The sequence below is a fragment of the Pyrus communis genome, chromosome 11 (assembly GCF_963583255.1).
Source record: "Pyrus communis chromosome 11, drPyrComm1.1, whole genome shotgun sequence".
Classification (NCBI taxonomy): Eukaryota; Viridiplantae; Streptophyta; class Magnoliopsida; order Rosales; family Rosaceae; genus Pyrus; species Pyrus communis.
This window is the reverse complement of record NC_084813.1, coordinates 5,274,161-5,301,490: the sequence shown is the minus strand read 5'-3', so window position 1 is coordinate 5,301,490 and position 27,330 is coordinate 5,274,161. Positions and strand designations below refer to the sequence as shown.

Genomic DNA, 27,330 nt, shown 5'->3' with positions numbered 1-27,330 from the left:
GATTGTCGAACCAAAACAAAGACGCCTTTGTGTGAATGTCCAATTTGTTGATCGGTTGATGTAGTTGATGTTTTTAACGTGGCAACAGGCCCTTCATTGCTTGGTGTCACTTTCTTTCAAGAAGGATGTAAGACGTACTTGTGACACCTAAAGTTTTCCATTGCCCGGAACATACAACACTTTCTTCTTCTTCGGTCTCCACCCTTGTTCATCAAGACCGGGAGAACATTTCGTATACATGGAAACGAGCTTACATGGATCAAATAGACTTCTGAATCATATCGAAAGAATTGAAGCATCGAGCCAACTTTCGATTAATCTGAGACGGTACAAATAAAATAGCAACAAATATTCCTTGATTGAGGTTTAAGTTTACATCTAAAGTGGCATCAGTCTTCGGTACTTGAAGAACCACACGAATGCAGAAAATATGCAAAAGCCAGTTACTCCTGTAATTATAAGTACCCACTTAAATGCAGCAGGCTCATCAAACAATGCTATTTCGAAATTCATCCCAAATATTCCTGCCACAACCCCAAATATGGCAACAACAAACGTTGCTGTCGTGAGTAGTAACTCAAATTGAATCAGCTGGTTTCGAACATTATCCTGAGCGCAAAAACTTCCTCGTGTTAAAATTCGGTTCCACCAATACAAGGAAAGTTCAATGAAACCAGGCAGAGAAATTTATTCAGGATAACAAGGCACTTACCAGCTGAATGTTAATGAAATCTTCGGTGTCGTCAATGTACTCTTTCAACTGAGACATGGGACAGAAATAACATAAGCTTGTATTCTTCTCGAGTTAATATGACCAGGGAATGTTTAGATATAGTCATCGATATACATATAGTGGTGTCAATTTAAAAAACAAGTTCTATGCTTACCGATGTCAGCTTATTGAGGGTGCTATCAATGACAACAAAGTATGCTTCCAGCAACATCTCAAGCTCTTCTATACTCTCCTTAGCACTTTCTGAACTCCTCATGCTTTCATGTCTACTCCTTGCAATGCTCAGGCTTTTCTCAAGCTTTCGGCCATCAGGAGGTGAAGAAACAGGAGAAACAGGAGCAGAAAGAGATGGACCGTCGGTCGATCTGTACCCCATCATAGATTGATCACCATAAAATGCTGACTCCATGCGACTTTTCTTCTCAGTGAGATACATCTCAGCCATATCTCCATCATCATCCATGAGCTGCTCTATTTCATCCCGAACCTAAACAGAGGCAGCTCAAACGTTGGAATACAGTTTTGGTTGTCATGGTGGCTTAAGCTGGATGAAGCTAATTAGTAGATAAAAATACAATACCTTCTGAACTCTCCGAGTCAAGGCAAGAAGTCTGCTTTTCAAACGACGTGCACGTTCCAAGTTTAGTGTACTGATTTTTGACGTGAGCTCATCCAGTAATGGATATGCTTCAATTTCTAGTTCGGCTGCCTATACAATACACCGTTAATAAATGAGTTACTAACTTGGAGAATGTTTAGCCACCAAGAACATGATCCAAGTTCGTACTTCAAACCACGGATGGTGTCTTCAAAATTGTGTAGAGCATTAATAATCAACGGGCATACTGTAAATATAACAAATCCATGTATATTTTACTTTTTAGAGAAACAATATATTATTAAAATTGATTAATCTCGCAAGAATACAAAACAGACGACAAGAAGTCTGCTGAATACTGAAGTTAGAAGCTAAGAAACTAAAAGATGTAATTTTGTTTTGACAAAAACAACTCTCTAAGCATAAAAAATAGCAATATTGGGGTATTTCTTGAACTCTGACGTGATTAAAAATGATGCAAAAAATTTAAAAAATAAAACATCAACGTACAAATGAATGCAATCTCTCTTTTGGCTAAACGGCAACTGCTGTAATCAACAACAATAATCAAAGGAACTTTGTAATTAATAGCATCCATCAACGTTCTGTATACTACTCCCTGTGGAATTTCCACGAGGATATGGCTCTAAATCCTAAGAGTGCAGAAATAAAATGTAAAAGGAGATGCAAAATGTTGAACTACAAGTAAAATATTGGGGGGAAAATGAATAAACTCATTTCTTTTTCCCCAACTAAGTCTGCACTGTCTCGTGCCCACTTACCAAAACTAGAAAAGGGTGCTGCTGATTTAATTCGAAAAGGTTCACTCTACCTCCAATAACTTACCAATTTATTTAAAACTTAAAGTAACCAACAGAACTGAAAAGGTGAACAGTAATTGCATAACTAGAAGTAACAGGTACATAAGGCATGATAATTATTTGGTCCTATAATCCCATCATGTTCTGACAAAAAGATAGAAGTTGTGTTATCAATTCAGATGTCACAGCACATATTTTTCTATTTAATCCACTAAAGAACTCCAATATAATCACTTAAGCAGACATGGATTGTAGAAGCAATACCATACAAAACAACTGGGAGTAAATGGAACACTATTATGATGACCATAAATCATCCGAATATCAATGACAAAAAGATTATTCAACCATCAGTGTTCTTCACTGTCTAAAGCCTCATGTTTTCAATTTCAAACACCACACCACAGATACCACTATGTTGAGTGCTTGATGATTAAAACGTAAGGGGCACAAGGTCCTCAAAGTAACAAGGAACCAAGTCCTTAGCTCCAATCATCACGAAAAAAAAATTTAACCACATAACCGGCTGTGGCAACTCGGCAAGTATCATTATAAGTCACCAATAAGGAACTGAACTCAAAACTATATAAATCCTTACGTAATGGACTGTACAAATCCACTGAAGTTCTATAGCCAATTTTGCACCATGTCTCAATGCCAGCTCAAGCATCTGTGGTACTTGAGCTAAACAAAATGTGACAGATACGGTTATTAGGGTATGCACTCCACTTTTCTGTATTACTTACAAGTCTTCAAAACCTATTAAGTATTTACCGGTCCTCTTGCATAGTTATCAAAATACTTTTAGAAATATGTCCTTGCAGAAATAATAGTCATCGTCCACATCTAGTAATGAGCAGTGATAGAGATCCTAAATTCTTGTGTTCCCTTACATACCTGAGAATCGAGAAATGTACAGGCAGCCTCCAGAGCAACTTCTAAAGCCCTAAACTCAAATGGCAAATAATCAGGTGATGTGCTCCCAAACACACTATCAAAATTTCTATTTCCTCTCTGCCGACTCAAGCCAGAACCATCGGACTGCCAAACATCACCCACTCCATTTGTTGTCAATCTTCTCTGAAGCTCCACCACATACTGCAATACATAGCTATCAAGGGAATTCAAAAGCAGAACCTCATCGGCCGTAATAATACATCGAATCTGCTCTAGATTAACCACAATAGCTTTCTCTCTTCCAAGGATGGTGGAAGGGTAAACAAATAAAGGATCAAGCAGGCGTAGATCACGAGCAGGAAGATCACAACGACGCATCATGGTGAACTTATCAACCTCAATGATCTGAGAATTGCCAGACGTATCAACGCGAATCCAAGACCGAAGGCCCTGGCCCCGCTTCTTCAGCCCCAGAACATCTACTCCTTGAAAAGGTTGCCTTCCAAAGGCAGATGATCGATAAGATGCTTCGCGAAGGTTTACAGCTGATGCAGGTTTTGGGACTTTTGGTGGAAGCAGCCTCTCTTTGAGGTCCTCCATTACGTATGAGCTCTCAATGCTGCAACATTAAAAAACAAACGACTTTAATTTTGATGTAACACTTGTCTATATCTACATGCATACAATTCCAGGGCCAACGATTGCACAACTTCTTGATTAAAATAAAGGGAAATAAAATCCTCACACCCATTTTCGGTCCCAGAAATAAACAGGGGTGTGTGAAAATCATTTCCGCCATAAGGGAAAATACTTTCTATAGTTCATGTGTGCTAAATATGATTGTTATCTGCTGAAGAATATATCTTAAACTAAAATAAAGAGACCCAATTCATCAAAATTTCAAGAAAATAAATTATGGGATATAAGCATATGATTCAACAAAGCATGGAAATCTAAAACCAAAATTCTATGAACTCCAATCCCAATCCCAATCCCATTTCCACCAAAACAAAAACGAAAGCATCAGAAATCCAAAAGCTACAAGCTTGGTGGCTCAAAGTCCACAATCCCAGTTTCCACACCATAAAAACACGTAAACAAGCACACCCACATAATATAGAGCAGAAGAAAATCACCTGTAAAGAGATATAAAATGTCGGTTGCTGCAAAAAGCTGGTGGTTGTTGATGATCGTCAGCAGCTCAGCTCACAATTGAACAATTCTTACGGACGAAATTGAAGAATCGATTGGCCTGAATAAGAATCAGAACCCTAGATTCAGAAATCGAGAGGATTTCAGCATGCCCAATCGAGGTGCTAACTGAAATTCGCGGAGGGCGTATGAGGTGGTTTGTCTACCGGTTCGTTGGAGGAGGAACCAAAAGAATCATGGGATGGGAGGGCAACGTCATGGAAACAAAATCCTCTACTTTCAAAAGGGTTAAAATAATTAATAAATTAATAATTCTTTTTCTGAATATAAAATCAATATTTAATGGTTTTGTTTTGTTTTGTGCAGGAGTAGAAAGTAGCAAGAATGTGAGTGAGTTTTGTCCGCTTTTGTTTCTACCCGTTTTTTCTGGATCCTACTTCAACTGCTTAATGGGTCAATCGGGCCTTAAATGAAAACCAAAACTAGGCCTGACAATTTTTTTAGACGATCCGTTAATCGGACGCTAGACAATTCAAAGATAATGGATTTCAGATCAACCTATTAAAAAGTTGGGGTCGTTATCAGGAAATTCTTTAAGAATTCGTTAACGTGTCAAGTCGTTATTGGGAAATCGTTAAGAATTCGATAAAATTTTGTTTGTCGGATATAGAGGTTAGACATGAGAATTTCTTGCATGACTCGTTAACTCAACACGAAACGACATGACCTGTTAACGAATTGGGTCGTTATTTAGTTACATGTTAAGAATTTGTTAAGATAATGGGTATGATACGACACGACCTTTTAAGATAACGAGTATGACACAAAAACGATACGGACCCAACTAACGCGACCCATTTGCAGGCCTACACAAAACATCCATACCCAATCCAACTGAATTGTTTTCTTCTTCTTCATTTCTTTTGTTTTGATTAAGTGTCTTTACTAATTTTTTTTTCTAACATATTTACTCATTAGGAATGAGTACAGGAAAAGAAAGAAAAATTATTCTAATTTCCGACTTTTTCATGCTTAAAAACATAAAGGATTCGTAAAGTATATAGGTTTCGCTTTAAAATTCGTTATCGGACTAGGAATTTGATCAATTAGAAGCAGTAATGGATATAATTCATATTCATTACTATTCTCATTTCTATACTCCTTTTTTGTCTAAACACTCGTATTTCTTTTTTTCATTTGTTGAAAGAAACGATAGAATTTCATTAATAACCAACCACTTACAAGGATACCAAAGCCATCTACTTACAAGGATGTCAGATGGGTACATAAACTCCAGTGATTAATTTCTTGATCTATAGGTAATGAGCACAAATTACAAATTATTTTAAAACCCCTGTATGACAATCACTCAAAACACACCACTACAATGAGAAGTCCCGAGATTGATATGACCTATAAATGGCATACCAAGCACTGAAACATTCACCAAAACCTATGCTAGACAGCGAGGCTACAAAATCGCAGCAGCAACACAAACCAATTACCGAAGTAGCACTGAATAGTCATAAAAACTAGACTAAAAAACAAAAGAACAGGGTGACATGTGATAGATCCACAAGGAGATGCAGCTGCAAGTTGGCAGTAGGCATGGGTATCAAAGGCAGAGGCACCTGTAGGAATGTCGGGAGGAGTGAGGGGCCAGCTGTAGCGGAGACGAGCTCAGAGAGGTGGGGAGGAAGATCTAGCCAGTGCCACCATAGTCGTCGGAACGCTCCATACCCCAAAACCAACATAAAAGTACCAAAAGCCACCAACGATTCCTCTAACCGGAGTTAGTCGTAGTGATGGCAAGAAAAACGGTTGCACCGCCATCCCCACCACCACCACGAACCCAAAGAGGACAAAACGATAGTTCCAATGGGAGAGCCTTCGGATGTCTAATCAACCGAGAGAAACCAGCTGGCAAATATGCACACCAACAAATCGGGAGACCAAGAAGCCGCCGTTGGAAAGCTCCAAGTGCAAACCCCACCCAGGAGCAAGATAAAATCGAAAAACGAAATCTTCAGAGGCAAAACCGCTACCAACCAGGTAAAAAGAACAAAAAAAGAAAAAGAGTTGTGAGTCCAATACCCACAAACCAACTTAAAAAATCCATCCAAAACCGCATATCTAAGCCCCAAACAGGAGCCCAATGCGGCAATAAATCAGGGGAGTGGGTCGAAGGCTCGCAGAAGCCATGAGAACTGGAAGCGCACAGAAGAGTACGGGGAGAAGGTGCAGGTCAGACCAAGGAAAGAGAGAGGAAAGAGAGAGTAGTGGCTAGAGGGGTTCGGGGGTGCAGATAGAAAGGAAAAAAGTTTGGAAAGCAACAAGGGCAGGGAGTAGGAAGCGAGGGGTGGAGGGGTTAGGAGGTTAGGAGAAGAGGGATGCTAGAGAGAGGTGGGAGGGACTGCCACTGGCCCAAGCCTAAGCAAAGTGATGTGAAATATTCTAACACTCAAATTAAAACCCTATGATTGTAGTATATGAAAGTAGGGATCATTTTAGGCCGGGGATTAGAAGGGATGCTAATCAACACAGTTAAGACTCAAAAACACTAAACTAGACTCTATAGACTCTAAACTAACTTAAAACACTCAAAACAACAACAAACACTCAAAAAGACTCAATTTTAGACCTAACAAGTGTTTTGGACGAAAATAAACCTTAACTTGACTCAAAAGACTCAAAGAAAACAGATTTTGACGCAAATAACAAGACTAAATGAAAGGGGGATTGTTTTTTACGAATTTAAAACTTAAAACAAAAACTTTGTAGAAAACACTTTGTAAAAACGAAATTAGGTGAAATTAATGGGTGAAAGGCTAGTTAGAGGGTCATTCTCCACACATGATATATGCATATAAACCAATTTCTAGTTATTTTTCCTTTAGACTATGAATGAAAACACCCCAAGTTAGTTGCATCGCACAACTAACCATCAGATTTTCCTTATTTCATTGAATTAGATGGAATACGCATCTAAACCAAATTATCTTTCTCAAGTTCCCTATATGAAACGCATGATAGAGATACATGTCAAAAGTCATTAAGTTCTATGAAAATCATAAGCATTGACAATGCATTCATCACTATGAAACGCATGAGACTCATACCAAGGATTTACTTAACACGATTGTGACTAGCAACCTCCACTACTTGTGAATATAAGTGAATAACTCTTACATGAAACCCCCTTATACTCTAGCATCAAATTCATGCATGCAAATTAAGTGTCGACCCCCAACCCACATACATAAACAAGTTTTAATAACTTAGATAAGCAAATCACATTCATGCCTTAAGAAACAATAACTAGACGTAATCAATTCATATAAAACATATAATCATGGCTTCGAATTCACCTCTAACTAAAAAGAAGTTAGTTCCACATGTTCATCATAAATGAAAGCCAAATTAATATAAACATTGAACTAAAACTAAGGATAGAATACACCTAGAAACACTCCACTCTTCAATGGCAGATTTCGAACCCTCCTTGGATGGCAGATTGCACAAGTCTTCTTCTCCTTCCTTCCTTGTTTGCAGCACTAGGGTGGTGTAGGGTGAATTGTGGTGTTTGATGGCTGAAAGTATGAATGAATGAATGAATGAGTGAATGGATGCATTGAATGGTGCGGCATAGGGTTGTATTTATAGGCTAATTTATGCACAATTTCTGAAGGAAAAGGATTGCACAATCCAATGGGAAAAGGGTTAAGTCTTTGTAGAAACCAAAAGGGAAAGGGATAGGGAATTTTCAGGGCTTCTAGAAACTAGGTATTTTTTGGCAGAATTTAGACTTCTAGAAGGGATAAAGGGCAAATTTCTGGACCTAAATGGATAAGGACTCATGGCATAGGTGTAGGAAAGGGATTACAACTCCTAAACCTCCAAGGAATGGCCTATATGCGGCATACAAAGGGTTTATGCTTCTAGAATCTGAGTTTAAGTGTTTAAATGCATAACTAATCCCTCCTAAATAGCTATATTTAAGGGACAACCTGATTTGGATAGGATAAGATAGGATAATGTTAGAGTTAGGAAAGGATAAGGTTGGTTAGGATAGGATAAGATAAGGTTGGATAAGGTTCCTTATTTCTTGCTATTCCCTTATCTTGTTTGCATTTGGACTCCTTTCTCCAGATTTTTAGCCTTTCCTAGCCCTTCTTGACTTCAATTTCGTCCATCCTTTTTGCTCCATGGTTAAGCTATCGAATCCATGCCCAAAACTGCTCCATTTAGCTTCAAAATGCCCTTTCTTGCTTCTTTTGCCATTAGGACCTAAAAACATACGAAAATAGCTTAAAAGACTAAAATAAATAGTAATTAACTCACTAAATACAAGGAAACAACATAACTAAGTAGCATAAATATGCTCCTATCACAAAGGACCAGCGGCTGAAGGTTTGCAAGGTTAGGGTTTGTTTTCTAGCAGAGAGAAACCTAGCAGAACCAAAAAAGCTCACACATTTGTCATTCTTTCAGCCGTACATTATGCTAAATTGGAGAATTGTCGTTGCGACTTCTTTGTATAGACACTCGAATTTCTTTGGAGACCAATTTTTTTTTTTTTTTCAGTATTCTCTGAGCAACCAAAATAAATTGTTAATTTGTCAAAAGCGCCCTACTTTATATTTTATCTCTTGAAACTCTAAGCCTATCAAATTTCAAGTATCTAATTTATTTTTTGTAAATTTTTTTTATGATCCGAGCCATCTAAATTTTAATTAATCATTCATAAATTCTTCTTGCAATAAATTAGATGAATCTAAAATCATTAAGACATCTAATTGTGATGAAGAAAATAGAAGAATATAATTTCTTCAAAGAAACATTAAAATGGATACTATTGAATCCAACCGTTATCTAGTTTTAAATTTGAGTGATTTTTAGTAGAAATAATCATTGAAGGAATACCTTATTTGAAAAATTCCTTAACGAAAGAAGACTAATAATACCAATATAAAAATGAAAATTTATATAGACATTGAACTTGAGAGCACGAAAAAGTCATATGTATATTTATTCTAAATAAAAAATTATTATTATGGAAAAATAAGAAATATATTTTTATTTATAAGGAAGATTATATATAGTGTACAATCTCTAGTAGTTGATTCTGTGACATCCCACATCGCCCAGGGGAGTGATCCTTATATGTATATTCTCATCCCTACCTAGCACGAGGCCATTTGGGAGCTCACTGGTTTCGGGTTCCATGGGAACTCCGAAGTTAAGCGAGTAGCGCGCGAGAGCATTCCCAGGATGGGTGACCCATCGGGAAAGTTCTCGTGTGAGTTCCCAGAAACAAAACCGTGAGGACGTGGTCGGGGGCCCAAAGCGGACAATATCGTGCTATGGTGGTGGAGTGGGCCCAGGAAGTGGTGCCGCCCGGGCCGGGATTTGACAATTTGGTATTAGAGCCTAACCCTGGCTGTGGTGTGCCGACGAAGACGTCGGGCTCTTAAGGGGGGTGGATTGTGACATCCTACATCGCCCAGGGGAGTGATCCTTATATGTATATTCTCATCCTTACCTAGCACGAGGCCTTTTGGGAGTTCACTGGCTTCGGGTTCCATGGGAACTCCGAAGTTAAGCGAGTGCGCGCGAGAGCATTCCCAGGATGGATGACCCATCGGGAAAGTTCTCGTGTGAGTTCCCAGAAACAAAACCGTGAGGGCGTGATCGGTGCCTAAAGCAGACAATATCGTGCTATGATGATGGAGTGGGCCCGGGAAGTGGTGCCGCCTGGGCCGGGATGTGACAATTCCACGGAATGATCCTCGCTGGCTTATGAAGTAAAAAAAGGGGGCAAGACTACTTTCACTCTTTTCTGTCACCCCTCAAACCCGAACTCGAAATTGGTGAAAAAATAATATCGCGTCCGGTGTGCGAGTAAAAATAAAATAAATATTAAATAGAATAAAAAAAAATTGAAATGGGTGAAAATAAAATCCTCTTATAAATCAAGAATTCTTTATAAGGTTAAAATAAATAAATAACACTTTTAGTTTTGCATCTAATTTAATCTCATCACGCTTATTCCTTTGACTGTCTAGTTCGAAAATCTGCATAACAGTAGAGAGGTGAGCTTCAATAGCTCAGGACGGACATAACCTTACCAAAGTAAAATTGACTATAGTAAATTAAGTGTCATGAAATTATATAACCAAATGTCAAATTGACATTGATAACAATGCACGAGTGCAATGCAATACTCTTCGTCTCTACCTGTTAGTTCATATAATAAAACGAGCACACTTGCATGTACCATACCATGCATTTTACCACTGCAGTAGTGGTTCAAATGCTCTATTATACAAACCAACCCTGGTAACATAGTCATCATAATTTCCCCTTTTGTTACTCATCTTGATTAACGCTTTGTCGCCAATCCCAAATTATGCGGTAAAACCATGTGCACTGTAAACTGACTTGAGATCTGGTACCTACCAAGAGTTAAACAAAACTACACAAAAGATCTTTTCCAACTACCCTCATTTTCAATTCCTTTCTCAACAACAAAGTTCCAACCACTTCTCACACATGATTGGTGCACAAATAATGTCATATTATCGACAAATAACATTTCAATAGAAATTTCAATATCATGTAAACACCCAAAAGAAGTATTTATCCAATTAACACCAAATCACATTAATTAACCAATAATATCAATATAACAGCCTCAAGCTGATCACCTTGATAATACACTCAGGAGAATATCGAACCCGAAGCCGGTAAAAAATAAGAATTTGGAACGCGAGCTAATTGAATAAGTAAAAGGAAACTAAAATAATAATAATGATAATAATATATTCCTTTTATAAACATAACCAAGATTTATTTACAATCATATAAAATAATAATAATAAAACTTTAAGCCTTTTATCTAATTTAACTTCTTCCGACCTACCCACTTGAATAACCTAGTTCATAAACCTGCAAAACTTAGTTAGGGTGTGCTTCAAAAGCTCAGTAGGGACATGTGGGTTCGATTAGACCCTTCGCTGGAGAAAGGAATGGTTTCCTCGCCGGATTCTCACTCGAAGAAAAAAGAAATTGCATTCCTTTCCGCTTATGATGCTGGCCGTTAGCAGCCTACTTATCAAGAGAATGCTAAAAAAGTAGCAACATACATTCTGTTCCTCTTCCCAATACAGAAGGGCAATGGATATTTTGATTTTACATAGGGGTGAGGACATAAATTTAGTCTAAACATGTCAGTTTGTATGAAAGTCAAATGTTTCTCTTTATATTTTTTGCAGCGCGCAAAAGGAAATCGTCCTATACTGCATCCTAACCTCAAGTTGACCACCTTGATGAACATGTTCTCTAAGATCATGTTCCTTGTGGGTGTCCAAATAGCATGTACAAGAAATTCAAACTTTTTCAAAGAATCTATTAAGCCATTTAGAGTAAATTTTACATCTTTTCTCATGTCAAGTGTACTACTATCACTCAAATCTAAAATTTTAATCATATAAAAATTTCATTATTTGTTTTCCTTTGTTAGTATTAACAAAACTTTAGTTTTTCAGTTAAAAATTATTTAAAATTTTAATTTTGCATGCTGGTGGAATACATGTGACCCAAGTAAAAGTAAGACGGTTGAAATAAGAAAGTTACTAGCAACTCCCGAATAGAAAATCAAGTCTAATGAGGATGTGCCACTACAAAATGGACAATTAGAAGTTCAAACTTAATTGAGGAGAGGAATTGTTTGGTCCAACTCTACTTGTGAAGTCAACTTACACCCATTAAATCGTATATGTTCATCGTAAATTGTGCAATCATAAATTATTTTAAATATTTTCATTTAAAATACGAGAGTGCTTCACGCCAAAGCATGCAGGCGCAGGTGTGGCACATGTATGCCGTGACAAAGCATCCAAATATTATTAAACAAAAAGCGTTGGAAGCAAGAGAAATTCGGGAACATCTAATTATTTATTTATAGAGATACTAAGAGTGCGAATATAACGACCTCTAATTTCGCCCCCAAGTTATCGAAACATGCAACGAATCCTCCTAGAGAATAGATACTACTATATTTCCAGGTTGTATATTGAAAACATAATTTTAGAAGCCTAAAACAAAATGCGGTTTGATTCGTGATACTATTTTTTTACATGAGTTTTTATGTGATCCATTTTGTTATGTATTTTAATGATATGAATCATTTATTTAACATTATTGATAGATTATCCTAAAAAATTAGACAAATCTAAATTTATTAAGACATTTGTTTATAGTAAAGAAAATAAACAAATACGGTTTTACAAAGAAACTCTAAGCCCTTAATCGAATAACCACATAGTTTCAAATGTGAATAATTTTTTTGTAAGGCTAAATAGCCAAAATGGTCTCTGAGATTTGCATAGCTCATCACTTTGGTTCCTGAAATTGAAAATCAATAGAAATGGTCCCTGAGATTGTCCATTATCCATCATTTTGGTCCTTTCGTTAAAAACTCTTTGGGCAATTTTCAAAACTTCGTAACTCAATCGTTTCTTAACCAAATTCGACCCATAATATATCAAAATGAAGATAGGAAAGTGTAGAACAAGATTATACCAATTTGGATGCCCAATGGTTGCCGGAGATTGCGGGAAAAAAGCCTCAAAGGTGACTGGTCCGCAGGAAAACTGGAAAACTCGTCAGAAACTGGGTAAACTTTAAACGCTCATAATTTCTTCCATAATCAACGAAATTGAGTGATTAAAAAAAGAAAATCATACTTCTCGATGATACAAAGAGAATGGTATCTTTCTTGACAGCTAACTGGCTATGGTTTGGCTGGAAAATGGCTCGAAAGTGGCTAACTTGAAAATGGTTAGCCAGTTTCGAGCCGTTTTCCGACCAAACCACTTTGAATTAGCAGTCAAGAAAGGTAACATTCTCTTCGTCTCATAGAGAAGTATGATTTTCGTTTTTGAATCACTCGATTTTGTTGACTATTGAAAAAGTTATGAACGTTTAAATTTACCTAGTTTCCAGCGAGTTTTCCAGTTTTCTCGCAGACCAGTCACTTTTGAGGCTATTTTCCGGCCATCTCCGGCAACCATTGGGCTTTCAAATAGGTATAATCTTGTTCTACACTTTCCTATCTTCATTTTGATATATTATGGGTTGAATTTGGTTAAGAAACGATTGAGTTATGAAGCTTTAAAAATTGCCCAAAAAGTTTTTAACTGAAGGATCAAAATGATGGATGGTGGACAATGTCAAGGACCAAAGTGATGAGTTATACAAATTTCAAGAACTATTTTAGCTATTTAGCCTTTTTTGTAAACACAATCTTTAAAGAAAGACTTAAAAAATAAACGTTAGTTAAATTTGAATCTTTATCGAAACAAAATATAGTGGAATGAAGGTAGCAAATCGTGTGTTGTGTACAGCTGTCACAAAAGATTCTTTTTGCAGATGACAAACTTACATCTAAGTTGATAACTTTCTCATTCTTTTAATTTAGCTTAGAATATTAACATCGTTCATATCAAAAAGAAAAGAGAGAAAAAAAAAAAAAAAAAAAGGAGAGAATTAAACACAATTTGCAATAGTAAGACGAGAAATCTTGACACTCTTCATTTGATTTGCCAAGGCATTGCTCGGCTTCAGAGAGCTATGTACAAAAAGGACAACTAGATCCTCAGTTCCATCATGTATACAAGAACAACCATTTTTAGGTTGCAATGGAACTAATTTTGCTTTAAACCCATGTATCGATTGATTAATTTCAACTTTCCCTTCAAATATAAGGATTAATGTGAGATGTGTAGTCCCTAATTCCAGCTCCTTCCCATCCCATCCATTCCTCCCACATGTCCCAATCTGGATCGTTCATTCCCCTCATCGGCTCGTCATCCCCTTCGTCGTACGTCTCATACATCTGCGATGGAGTAGTCGTCGTCGTTTCTCCTCTCAAATCGCTCATAACAATCTGCACCAGACACATCGACAAAAGAAATATAGCAGATAATTATTCAGGTGTGCACAAAACATTGTAATGGGACCATACCATTTGAGATGGTTTTATTTAGCTAAAATGATAGATTTGGCGTAACTCCTCAATTTGATCATTGAGATTGAAAATCGATTTAAGTGGTCCCTGACTTTGTCTACTGTCAATCATTTTGATCGTTCCATGAAAATCTCCATTAACTTGAGAGTATTTGGTAAAATCAATATAAGTGGTCCCTTGCTTTTCCATTTAACAGAGATTTTTCACTTCTATCAATTTTCAATCTCAAACTCTTTGGTGAAACATCTCAATCAGAGGCTTATCCCGGAACCTAATACCAGACTTTCTTGCGAATATCTCAAAAGATGCTTATATAATTCAATGTGAGATGTAACCCCAATACATCATCATTGAAAACAAACACAATTCACAAAGATGCTGCAAATTCTTCATTTTTTTTTTTTTTTTTTAAACAAACGATATTATCTACGCTAAAGGGGAATGAGTAGCTCAACTTCACAATCAGCTAGCATTGTAATAATGTGATTCAAATTCACCTTTGACAAAAAATGAACATATGACTGCTCACTTACAAATGAAAAGAAATACCACTAGACCATAATACTAAATGACATTCTTCATTAAATTTCAAAGTTTTATTCATCAGAAAACAATTTCAGACAAATGCCAAGGGACTAATGACATATGTCCTATTAATTATTATATATCCACTAGCTTAGTGCCTAAGCACTCATTAGACTTTATTAGTATGTAATTTAATCTTATTCACAGTTTATATCATAGCTCCCTGAAGCTATTGTCACCTACTACATTCCACCACTACTAACACCTTCATTGTCACCTGCATACCTACCACCATTACTACCCAATACAGTTTTTTTTTTTTTTTTTTTTAAATCATTTTCGACTAAAATACCAGATGCATTTTCAAATCATAGAAACGTAAAATTTTATTTGTCATTTTCGTTTTACAAAAGAGTTTTTCAAAAATCGTTTTGTAAGATGTTACTGGACGGACCCTTAATTCTCTGATAATCCAACACAAGAAAAACCAGTTTTCATCTAAACTAGCATGATTAGTATCTAAAAATAAATAGTAAGCTTAATATATATAAAAAAAAAACAATATAAGACACGAGGGAATATAATTACATACATCATAGGCTTCATTGATCTGGTGAAACTGAACTCTACAATTGTTTCCTCTGCATACATCTGGATGATACTGCAATTCATCAAAACCCAATCAGCCAAAAAAGTCCCACAAAAATCCCTTAAAATTCTATAAATACACAAAAGTTAATTAATTATAATTATATAAAACATAGGAAAAAAAAAAAACTAAAAACGAAAAAAATACAGATTAGATATCAGATTTAGAAAGAAAAAAAATACAAACCTTCAAAGCAAGTTGTCTGAAAGCCTTCCTGACCTCAGATTCAGAGGCACCAGGTTGAATCTTCAAGGTCCGGTAAGGATCCATCACAGAAGAAGAAGAAGCAACACAAGAAACCATCCCCCTCTTATCATTCACCATCTTCTTCCTCCTCGCCTTATTATCCTTCAACAGATTCCAGGACGACCCACCGCCCCCGATCAAACCAGCTCCAACGCAAGCCATTCCAAAAATCTCAGAAAACCCAACAATCCTCCGGCTATTTAAAGAAAACCCAATGATCCTCTTGAGTTGGGAACGCGACCCAATCAATAAAATCAGAAGCTTTTTCCTTGAAACTCAACGATTGCAATTTGCAGAATAAAAAAAATGGAGGTACTGGAGAAAGAGGACTCGTTTTTTAGAAAGGGCGGGGGAAGGTGCGTGTATATATAGAGGGAAGGGAGAGGGAGGCGGGTCCTTATCCATCAACCCACGGGGTCCGTTTCAAGGGGTGACGTGTATTGTGTTGTTTTGTGGATAAAAAGATAGGAGGAGGAAGAGGAGGAGAGAGGGTCCTCCTTCCTACCTCTTTGCGATGCTTATCTGGTTTTATCCGAGTCGTATTTGGAGAATATTCGTTTATGAGTTATTCTTCTTTGGCTACCCACTATTTTAGAATTTTTGCATTTTCCTCCTGCATCTTATTTGACCAAATCCAATTTTTCTATTTATTGTTGATGGGTACCTTTCATTCTCATAATCTTTTAATGTGGTCCATGACCCTTTTTTTTTTGGAAATTTTTGAATTATCATATGAAACTATACACGTTTTTCCCTAAGATGTGAGACTCAGGCCGCCAGCAGATGTTCGTGCCACGTTTTGAAACTTGTAAGAAGTTTTATCCTCGTACGTTCTCCTCGTTCTGCTTGAGAAATTCTAAATTATGAAACAGTTATGTCCGAGAATGAATGAATTGTGATGTAATGCCAAATAAGCCACAACCGTGTTCGGCCTCACCATTATTGGAGAGTTGACCAAAATGGACACTAAATACATTTTGAAAGATCTTCTCCAAATCAGTGGTACGACTATTAAAATCGTGAGCATCAACGTGTAGGTTTCAAAACCAAGTGGTAATATCGAGTCCCGTAGTTGTTGTGTCATACGTACTAAAATTTTAAGTAGTTTATCATCTCAATGTTCCAAAATTATTAATTTGTCATCTCACACCAACTTTGTTAAAAAAATAACCCATGCCTCTTGCACATGACTTGTGATCAGCGTTATTCCAATCTTTTCAACTATTTTAAAGAATTTGTGTAATTGAACTTGAAAGTAATGAGAAACTAAGGTATCATACAAAAAATAAGTAGAGAACTTATGAAAAGGAGCCGAGGATTCCGACTAAGTTTGCACATAAGTTATTTTGGACAAAAAGTTTGTATGAAATTTTAGTTAGTATGAGATAACATATTAATAATTTCTGAAATTGAGAAGACAATTCACATGAAATTTTAAGTTTGTATGACAAACTGAAACAAGTGTAGTTCATATCACATTCAACTTTTTCTGCCTCTTGTGATTAACATGTTTTCATTGTACAAGTATTGTAATTGAACTATTCATTTGCTTTACCATCACCTAAAAATCATCTCTTCAAAATATCACTAAATTTGAAAATCCTTTAGTTATCTATATGCATCAAGCATAAATGACTCATCACAAGAATGCTATTTGTTACAATGATCGTCAATTTGTTTGCCATGCATAAATGACTAAATGTTCTCATTCTTACATCTCCTTTTTCTTATTTTTCGATTTGAATAATGGTTGCTATTTTTCTACACAAATGAATATTTAATTATCAAATTGTAGTGTGCGACTCGTTAAATATCGTTTCTAAAGAGATGGGTAGATGACTATATTTCTAACGCCCATAGTAAAGTCAATTTAACTTCATTCTTTGTGCTCGAGGAGAGATTTTTCAACGTCGTTAAAACACGGGACGGTACGCTATATGTTATTATAAATTTATACAATTAGATAATTTTTTTTTCAAGTGTCCTTTTACTTGTATAATAACATATGATGTATGTATTGGTACACTGAAAAATCTCTCGTGCTCGAGTTATGATTTCACCATCTAAATGTACATTTTTATATTAACTAGACCTTTTGTTTTCTTGTCACATTTAAATTAGTTTAAAATTTTAATTTTTACCAACAATTGATTAATTGACCTTTTTTATTAGCTATGATTGAAAAATGTTTTGCCTTTTCAATCATTACATTCCGAGTTCGAAACTCATTTCTCTTCTTACTTATAACGTAGTAATTTAACTTTTATGGTACCCTTTCAGTTTAGGGCAAGGTGATTGACTTATTGTTTGTTCTTGTATTATAATTATTCATGTTATACAGTTAATATGTCAAGACTCAACTCTCAAGCCTTGGATGATTCTTGTATTATTTATGTTATATAGTTAATATTTCACAATCATATGTCATCATCAACCTTGCTTAACTTTGTTATTTTACCAAATCCATTTCTCAACCTAATTAAAAAATATATACACATCATTATTGAGGACCAAAGATTGAAATTTACAACTTGGAAGGATTAAAATATTATTTATCTAAAACCAGGTGGCGTAAACGAAAAGGTCACACCGCACTTGCTTCTTGTTTGTGAAGAACAAAAAATCTAGGGGTGTTACCAGAGAAGAACAAGAACCAGTGGGGAGCAAACAGAATTGAGAAAGAATCAAGGGGCATAAAGTTAAAATTATTCTTGCATATGAACACGTGGCAACATTTCTGTGGCGATACTAAAGGCACGCTGTATTTCACCTCGTGGCTCGTAAATTAATGTAAGCGGGGGTTGGATAATATTGGGAGGCAGGTTGTCTGCTCTGTTTGGCTAGCCTACTCATCATTTTTTATTTGTACGGTTACTGTTAAATTACGTTAATATTTTATATTTTTATTATTTTATATTTTATTATTTTTATAAAAAATTAATATAAAATATTAACGTAATTTAATCATAATCGTACAAAATAAAAAGAAATGAAAAGGGTATCTCAACAGGAGGGCAATCTGCCTCCGTAATATTGGAGTCCGATTTTTTATTAACTGACGAAGACAGAGTCGACAGCGCAGGAAGTCGTCCGTTTTAAACGAGTGGATATTAAGGTATGTAGGCGTGGCACCAAATGAGGTCCGCCCTCCATTTGGATCCTAGACTGCGGTCCGCCCTCCATTTGGATCCTAGGCTGCCCTTCAATTTAAGGGATGCTGGGACGAGGATTCACACACTGGCCACCTTCCAAAATGAATTTACATAATTGCAGTGTTTTGTTACCAAATTATTGTTTTGTTGAGAGATGCTAACAAGATTCTTTCAAAATTGAGATTTTTTATGAATTATTTGTTATCTCATGTGTTTTGCATAATGCTTTTCATATTAACGTGAAAATTGATGTTAAACTGTGAGGTGACAAAAAATTTATTGAGAGCCTCTCACTTCGAGAAGGTTCCTTGGCATTTCTCTTGTTTTGTTTTTTGGGTCAAAACAAACAGGATAATGTCAGGTAGACCAATTTTTCAGATCAAATTTGTAAATCATATAACGTGTCATCAATAGAAAATAAGTATGTTAATCAATATTTAGTAATAATTCAATCATCAATAACTACGCTATATAGTTTACAAAATTTAATTTAAATGTTACTGACTTACCATGCGTAGGTCAATAACTGCGCTTAAATGTGTAGGCCAAATTCTCCCGTTTAATATTTTGTGGTTATTTTTAACTGATTTTATGATAAAACCTCAACTTCTTCATAAACCGTCAAGCCATTGAATTACAATTAAGAAAATAGACAAGCACAATACTTCTAGAAAACACTAAAATGACAGCTGTGTAATCGACTAGTCAAACAGTTTCAGATTTGAGCGATTTTTTTCAAGAATATGTGAGAGCGAACACCTAAAAACTGGACGGTTGGAAAATTGAAATACAAAAAACGTAGTGAGCCCTCTGTCCCTCAATTGAAGGTCCCTCTTATATGAAGAATTTATTGGCATAATAGATCAATATTTCTAAAACCTGACTGGTTCAGAGAAAATATTTTTAAGTTGCAAAAGCACTTAAAGTGCAACCACTGCATGATGTTGATTCAATGAATTATTGCTCAAACTTCACAAGCAATACAAGAAAAAACGAATACCATTCATCATCTTTGTTTGGTCAGGTTACAATCCAAAGAAAATGTTCCGTCCTATAAATTTCAACCTGTGGAGAGAACCGAAAGACAAACTCCCGGGCATGTACATAACTCAAAGCTATACTGCTATTTGACAAATACTATGAACGTGTACTGTCATGCGAACGCCATCCTAATCTGAACAAACTTCGAATAACTTGCAGAAATGCAGTCATTCTATATAGTCATCATTTTAGGGCCACCAGAAGATTTATTTAGTTTGCTGCGGTTTTTTCCTTCTCGGATGGCAGATTAGACGCGACCGGCTGGTTCCCAACAGATGCAGCTGAAGCAACAGGTTTGTTAAACTGAACCAAGATCATTGTCATGTTGTCACATCCCTCTCCACCAGATGATGGCGCCAAGCACCTTTCAAACACTCTCTCGCAAACCACTGACAGTTTACTTTCCTGCAATGTCGAACGAACACATATGTCACTCAAATTGGTATATATTTGGAAATCTCAGTGAAGTTTGTCAACTTACATGTTTTAATTGTTCCCGGACATAGTCCACAAGTTGTTGACTTGACATGCAGTCCCTGGAGAGAGCGTGCATCAGCGTTTCAACAAAGTAGCAGAATGTAAAGTCTACGTGTGCCTGTTATTATCTTAATGTATCAAGTTGAAGAAGATGAAAAAAAAAAAAACTCTGAAGGAAAACCTATGACAAACAAAAAGCTCACCAGGTTATTCGTACATTTATAACCATAACTGACTTGCAACAATTGTTCATATACGACAACTGTCATCAGGCATTGGACTATACGTTAAATTCATTCTTCATCCCAAATAAAACAGTGGTTGGTTGTTCCCCAGGATGTACCTCTAGCTAAGTTTTTAGCAACACTCCATCTTAATTTGCGCTCCATAAAGTACTTCGACGTTTCCAATATTTCTAGTTTTACCCCTATATCCTTTAGAGAACATATCGGATGGAGATAAAATGTACACTGTAATCAACAGGAACCTATTTTTCTGATATGAAAGTATTACACAGAAAAATTTACCATATCCCATCACAAGCTATGACCAGAAACTCATCATCATCGCAAAGCTCAACCTACACGAAAGGGAATTTTTAATTAAAAACACAAATTATTGAAACTGAAGCAAGTTCTGAAGAAAGGTCTATATGAAAATATTATTCAAAGTCAAAATAATAAATACAAAAAAGAAATAAAATCAAACAGAGCACTTTCTTTCTTTAACTTTGGAAGTCTGACTAGCATCTAGACTATATATCTTGGATGACAGGAATACTTCTCCTAAAAAAAAAACAATTTGGTTTTGTTTATAAGATTGGTTGTATTGTAAGTATATACGGTTCAAATTTCTCATCCAAAGTTCACATCATTTAGTACTGAAATGAAATGCTGCATACGCTATTTATGTCTGGATTGGCAGTCACAATCTGCTTTTCAACGGGCAACTGTTTGTTCTGCTTGAATTCCGCATCCCCTGCAAGCAACAGCAATTAAATACATGAAATTCAAATGAAAAACAAAAAAAAAGAGGTTATTTCCCAGTTTCTCCTTTCAAAGGGCAAGGAAATTTTTTGTACCAATTGCTCTTGCCAAGTTCAAACTTCCATTGACCCTTCCAACTTGGATAAATCCACCAGCCTTCAAAATTCTTTCTTTCTCATTCTCAATGTCAGGCTTATGATCTTTAGACAAATTATAAGCCTGCACTTAAAACTTGAATAAGGAATCACAGGCAAAATTCCTAATAAAGATCAGCGGTCAGCAGTAAAGCAACAGAATGGCAGAAACTCATTTGATCTATTCCTACAACCTTGGTACAAAAGTTGGGGTCAGGGGCAGTTTGTTAAGGAAGTTTTACCGAAGTGAAAAGTGCAGCAGATGGGGGATTATACCCATCCTTTTGAGCTGATGTTTGAGGGAAAAGTTGGAGACATTGGGGACTATAAATGAAATAAGGCTACGTTTTGGGTCCTATCTATGGAGAGAAACTTTGGTAGAGGAGCTACATGGTCGGGCATATAGGGGAAGCCACTAAGAAGTTGACACATCAACATGACACCGGGGGCCGGCTGCAGGGGTTTGTGAGAGAGAGTGAGGCAAAAACGAGGGCCCACTTGCGCTACTGAAGTTCTTCTCCTATCTTTGGGTTCAGCCTCCTTTGCATTCGGCGATTTCCCTGCTTGTGGTTTGGGAGGTTTTGTTTGAGTTTAATGTCTAGAAGGATGCTGCCGTGTCAAACATTTTAAGTTAGCTGATCTGTTTTATGTCTAATAACAGCTGGTACACTTTGATTGTACCCCATTCCTATTATACTCACTAACAAAGAAAAGTAACTTTGTGGTATCTTCCATCCTTTGTTTGACACCTCTTGAAAATACATTTTGAACAGCAGGCATCTCACACACAGAGATAGTACAGAATCAAAACTGGCCCCCAAATGCTTTATGGGTGGAAACACAGTTGGAAACAATTATAGCTTGGACAATGCGATGGTGGAAGAATACACTGAGGCTTTCCAAAACATCTATTGATTATATGACGAGTTAAAATCCAACCTCAGGTTTCATGGATACCTTAAGGAGCAAACTAAAGGAAGAAGATTGTAAGGGGATTTGAGAACGAGAGGAAGATATTGGAGCTTAAGGAGCTAAGGAAAAAGAGACAAAACTTCACTCTAGTCTCTAGTAAAGACAACTATGTAGCTTTGAGTATTGTTAAGGGAACTGAAATAACTACGACAGTGTATTACAAAAAAGCGAACAAAGCTGCCTCATAATACACATCATTACATATATTCCATAGGTAAAAAATTTCATTGAAACTGCAGCATACCTCACCCTTCCTGGATATTACGCAGCGAGAATCACCAGCATTGGCAACAAGAAGTTGTTTGTTTCGGATAATAGCAACACAAGCTGTACTTCCAGAATTTGGTCCATCAAAATCAGAATGAGGTCCCTGATGTAAAACCCAAAAACTTTTCTTAATGAAATACGGTTACATATTAAAATTTTAAAATAATTAAGAACACCAATTAAATTCCAGATATATTTATCATAGGATTAAGGCTAACATCTCAAACTGTCAATGGCAGGTAGTTAATGATGATTCACTCCCTCCCGCTGCCATATAGATTGTTGTTCACCTCATCTTGAGTTTGATAAGTGTATCATGTTAAACTGAAGAAATTAGATGAAAATTTTCGTGAAGGCCTTCAAAGCTTGTGAAAACCTTGCCATGATGACTTCCATACTATAAGAAGTACTTCTATAATTTGATAAGGAAGATTTTCAAGAGTCGTAAAATTTAGAAGAACTAGGACAAGAAATCTCAAACTCTTATACAACAAGAAAAAAAACATTCTCAGTTACAAGCCAAATCTGTCTCCAGTCTCCACTAAAACACTTGTGCATCTGGTGATATGGTTACCAAAAGAAATGGAGAATATAGTACAATTGCTAAATGCAGCTGATGTGTAAAGAGTACCTCCTCAGAAGACCACTGATCAACATGGTCGTTGAATGCACTACTCTTAGCTTCAACACTCTTTGGAGAAAAAATGAACCCTTCTATAAGACCAGAAACTTTGTCTATCTTATCTCCCAGTATGGCTAATTCTCTCCAGCCTCTTTGTCCACGCATCATCTCATCCATCCTGCCTCAGTTAAAAGCAATTTAAGATGACAAAATATACAAATTATTCCTACCCCTAATTACAACTTTCTTCCACTTATTGTCTTCCATCATTAGATTGTAAATTTTAGAAGTCGATTCAAAATGAAGCTTCACCCATATGTTGCAATAGAATTTGACATTACAGCTTCATAAGAATTACATGCCCCCGAATGTGGTTGCCATCTCTTTAGTTTTGGGACTTTTATTATACATGAATGATGTAGACAATAGGTAGTGATAGGAAATATAGAACATATTCCGGACTCACTCCGGCCTTTGGCATCACACCAAAGGTGTATGGGAATCACTCCAATCGAGAATTTTAAAAATTCCGGCATCTCACGGGCCTTCAGCTTCACACCAAAAGTTCCTTGGAATCACTCCAAGGTTGCTGTGCCTCACACATAAGCAAGAAACCCAGAATTTCTTTTCCCTACTATTTAGCTTACAAAGTAGCCCTTTTATAGACTAATTAGTACATGAATCAGGAAAGATCCACATTAATATACTTAGGAATTCTAAAGACTAATTTATGACACCTAATAAATTAATATTGTAACACAGAAAGACTCAAAGACAATGAACTTGCAGACTACATGTGTAAACTGCATTTATTAAATTTTAACTTGGCTCCTCCATCAATGTACACAAGCATTTAACATCCTATAAACTCGATAATAATAAAAGCAAAAGAATGAACATGGTATGTCAGTATGAACTATATTAGGGAATTGGTGCAAGATGACTTACAACTTATTACATACAGAAGAAAGACAGGTTCTTGCGTCCTTGTTTTTGGGACAAAGTGGTAACATAGATGCATGCGCTAGAAATTGCTGATGTGAACATTAATTATACAAAGGGGTTAAGTAACCTGAGGAAAGCTTTCTGCAGAGAACTGCCTAAATCACCAGCTAGATATGCTTCATCCTTGAGCACTTGTTGGTGGAGATACTTGGCGCAGAAATTTGCCACTGCTTTACCTGCAAATCAAGGACTAGTGATGATAAGGCCTCATCACATGGTACCAACCTATAAAAACTTAAAACATTAAGAAATCCCATCTCACAAACATCTCTAGCTAAACAACACCTCCCTTCTTCTGCAGGGCTACGATGTGGGAAGGGACAACTCAAGAAGGGTTCGCAGCTGAAAATCCAAGAAATATACAGCAAAATTTCCAGGACTAGGTTTTATTACCAACCTCATGCAAAGTATTGCGCACATATGGTGTTGGAATTTATTAGTTTTTTTTTGGAATTTATTTCATTTAACTTTTTTCAATGAGAATTGGGAGAATAGTATTGCCGTATGTTTTCAACTCATGGTTACCCTATGTGGCCTTGTTTTCGTTTTGGTCGTATTGCTGGGCTGCACACCATGCCAACAACCTAGCAATATACTCTATACTCTGTTAGGCATGTTGAAGTAATCTTCATATTTTCAATTACCTTTTTTTTATTGACTCCTACCCTAAACTTTCTTTCCATAAAGTCTTTAGCTTCCGATAACATAAGGCAAAGAAACAACGTAGAGAAAAGAAAAGAGAGGGAAGAAGGGAGTGGGGGAGGTGTTGGTTCAAGATTGATTAGATTAGTTTTGGAGGTTTATCTAAAACACAAAATAAATGTTGATTCCAAGTACGTGATCATGAAGAGTATACCAACTTGAGAAGTCCAGCATGGACATGAAAACCAATTACAAAATGAAAGATCACAGTATAAAAAAGTAAACGTTAAATTACAAAACTTAAAAACCTAACCTCCATGGCCATCATAAACACCAAAGAAAGATGTTGAACCGTCAAAATCTGGATAAGCAGCATGCTACAACAAAAATCAAGAACTTTTAGTAGGTAATAGGAAAAACAGTATACAATCTATGGCAAATTTGAGAGCTACTAGTTCACCAGACACCCCTCTGGATAAAAGACCATATCTTCCTCTCTTTTTAGCATGGCGTGTTTGAAAAGAATCCTTACGATTCTTTGAACAGCCTTGGACATATATCAGATGAAAATGAGCATATCTGGTTCCACTCATTAGCTAGATGCCTAAACTTCTAGCAGTCATAAAGTTACCGACTTCCACCAAGTCATGCAAAATCCTCCTCTCTCTGCATTCACTATATATTATATACCTGTATCTATATGGATAATTGGATTTTATAGAATTGGATATAACGGGTGCATATGGATACCGCATACTCAATAAATAACTGAATATCACTTTCATGTTCAGACAAAATGTCATGAGATAATAAGTATGACAATTGCAAGTGAAATATAAATCTCACTACTCAAGTAACCTGATCAAAGGGAATGCGTATGCGAATTAAGAAGAATAACGTAAAGCCTACTTACAGCATCTTCCATGGTTGAACGCCACCCTTGCATGGAGGATGACCCATATCGAAGTCTGTCATTCTCACCATCTTCTGAGACCTTATCAGTTTTTGGAGCGCTGAGATATATTCCCATCTCCAGCTGCAACAACATTATCAAACTCATCAATCATACATATCATCGGACAACAAGGTCATTTTCAAATCCACACGCACGGGAGCGGTCATGCTCACATATATGTATATTGTGACAACATAGTACATAGATCCCCTGCCCATTTGCGCAGAACTACGACGCATCCACACGGACACTGACATGGGGATACAACATGACAAGGGGATACGTCAAATTAACAAGAAGAATTGCTGTATGATCACAAAGAAATATGACACAACACGGGGATACAAGGGAATACCACCGTGTCCATGCACGTAGGCGCAGAAGAAACTGCAAGATTCAAAAGTTTCTTAATTCCCAGGCGGCATTAATGGCTCAAGAATAATAAATGCACAGAAGACGACGACATCAATTGATCAATGGATCCTTCGCTTGCTATGCAATTCTCATAAAAAATATCCCAATCAGTTCATGATCCATAAAATAAAAGCCTACCATCTTGATGAATTTTTTTCTTCTTCCAAATCTAGCAACCAAATCGAAATCGCCATAACTAAACTACCATTTCCAATTCCTATGATGCAGCTGAAACGGAGGAAATTTCCGTACAGGATCGAGATTAAACACTTGAATTTGTGCAACTGGAAGCAAAACAATTTCCCGCGTTTTCTTGGCAACCAAACATATCGAACAACAAAGATTACTCAAACGTAATAAAAAAAAATCAAATTCCAGGCTCACAAGCAGAATGACAATAATTAAACTGAGTGAAGCAATTATTAATAATTATTTGATAGACAAGAAGATGAGAAAATTCAACATGCGAAAGGGTCTAGGGATTGAAGGAATCACACTCACTAATTGGTTTGATTTGGGCGTGTGCGCGAGAGAGATCCGATTGAGTTGAAGGAATAATTCCGACAAGAGTGAGTAGAATTTGATGATCTATAGATATACAATTGCATGTATATATAGGCACTTGGCACTGATTCATTTTGCATTTTCGGTTGAAACCAGCGGGCGGACACGCGTCATTCATATGAGGCAACAGATGCTCAATACTGTTGCAAGAAAATAAATAAACATTTTATTTCCTTTTTATTTCTCACGATTTCAAACTAAAACCTCTTTTTGTTGGAGACAGATTCTCTGTCCTCCAGTTTGGATATCCTTCATATCCTCTTATATTTATTACTCTAGAATAACAATGAATTTATCCATGCTCTCTCATGGATGTTTATTTATTACGCTACATCGCACAATAAACAAATATGAACGCTTGTTTTTTTTTTCTTTTTTGGCAGGAACTGGTTGCTTTGAAAGGTATAATTTGCATGCCATTCCTAACTCATCAATGGCCATTGAATGT

General features: G+C 36.3%; 3 protein-coding genes across 4 annotated transcripts; all 3 read right to left on the bottom strand.

Moving 5' to 3' along the window:
• Positions 1-279: 279 nt before the first annotated feature.
• Positions 280-4,534, bottom strand: LOC137708022 (magnesium transporter MRS2-1-like). Its single transcript, XM_068446984.1, has 6 exons — positions 4,186-4,534; positions 3,050-3,668; positions 1,314-1,442; positions 888-1,220; positions 713-760; positions 280-609 (listed from the first exon to the last, which is right to left on the bottom strand). The coding sequence occupies exons 2-6, from the start codon at positions 3,647-3,649 to the stop codon at positions 379-381; spliced, it is 1,341 nt and encodes a 446-aa protein (XP_068303085.1). The 5' UTR covers positions 3,650-3,668; positions 4,186-4,534; the 3' UTR covers positions 280-378.
• Positions 4,535-13,750: 9,216 nt separating this feature from the next.
• LOC137708009 (chaperone protein dnaJ 8, chloroplastic) lies at positions 13,751-15,977 on the bottom strand. Its single transcript, XM_068446972.1, has 3 exons — positions 15,592-15,977; positions 15,349-15,417; positions 13,751-14,150 (listed from the first exon to the last, which is right to left on the bottom strand). The coding sequence occupies exons 1-3, from the start codon at positions 15,811-15,813 to the stop codon at positions 13,959-13,961; spliced, it is 483 nt and encodes a 160-aa protein (XP_068303073.1). The 5' UTR covers positions 15,814-15,977; the 3' UTR covers positions 13,751-13,958.
• A 3,807-nt stretch (positions 15,978-19,784) lies between these two features.
• LOC137708135 (probable protein phosphatase 2C 60) lies at positions 19,785-26,950 on the bottom strand. 2 transcript variants are annotated; one of them, XM_068447134.1, is made up of 11 exons: positions 26,820-26,950; positions 25,863-25,985; positions 25,263-25,326; positions 24,375-24,483; positions 23,312-23,480; positions 22,658-22,783; positions 21,403-21,526; positions 21,223-21,299; positions 20,849-20,901; positions 20,326-20,380; positions 19,785-20,249 (listed from the first exon to the last, which is right to left on the bottom strand). In XM_068447134.1, the coding sequence occupies exons 2-11, from the start codon at positions 25,977-25,979 to the stop codon at positions 20,055-20,057; spliced, it is 1,089 nt and encodes a 362-aa protein (XP_068303235.1). In that variant the 5' UTR covers positions 25,980-25,985; positions 26,820-26,950; the 3' UTR covers positions 19,785-20,054. The 2 variants fall into 2 exon arrangements, with proteins under 2 accessions (XP_068303235.1, XP_068303234.1); XM_068447133.1 differs by lacking the exon at positions 26,820-26,950 and adding an exon at positions 26,078-26,137.
• Between the last annotated feature and the right edge of the window lie 380 nt (positions 26,951-27,330).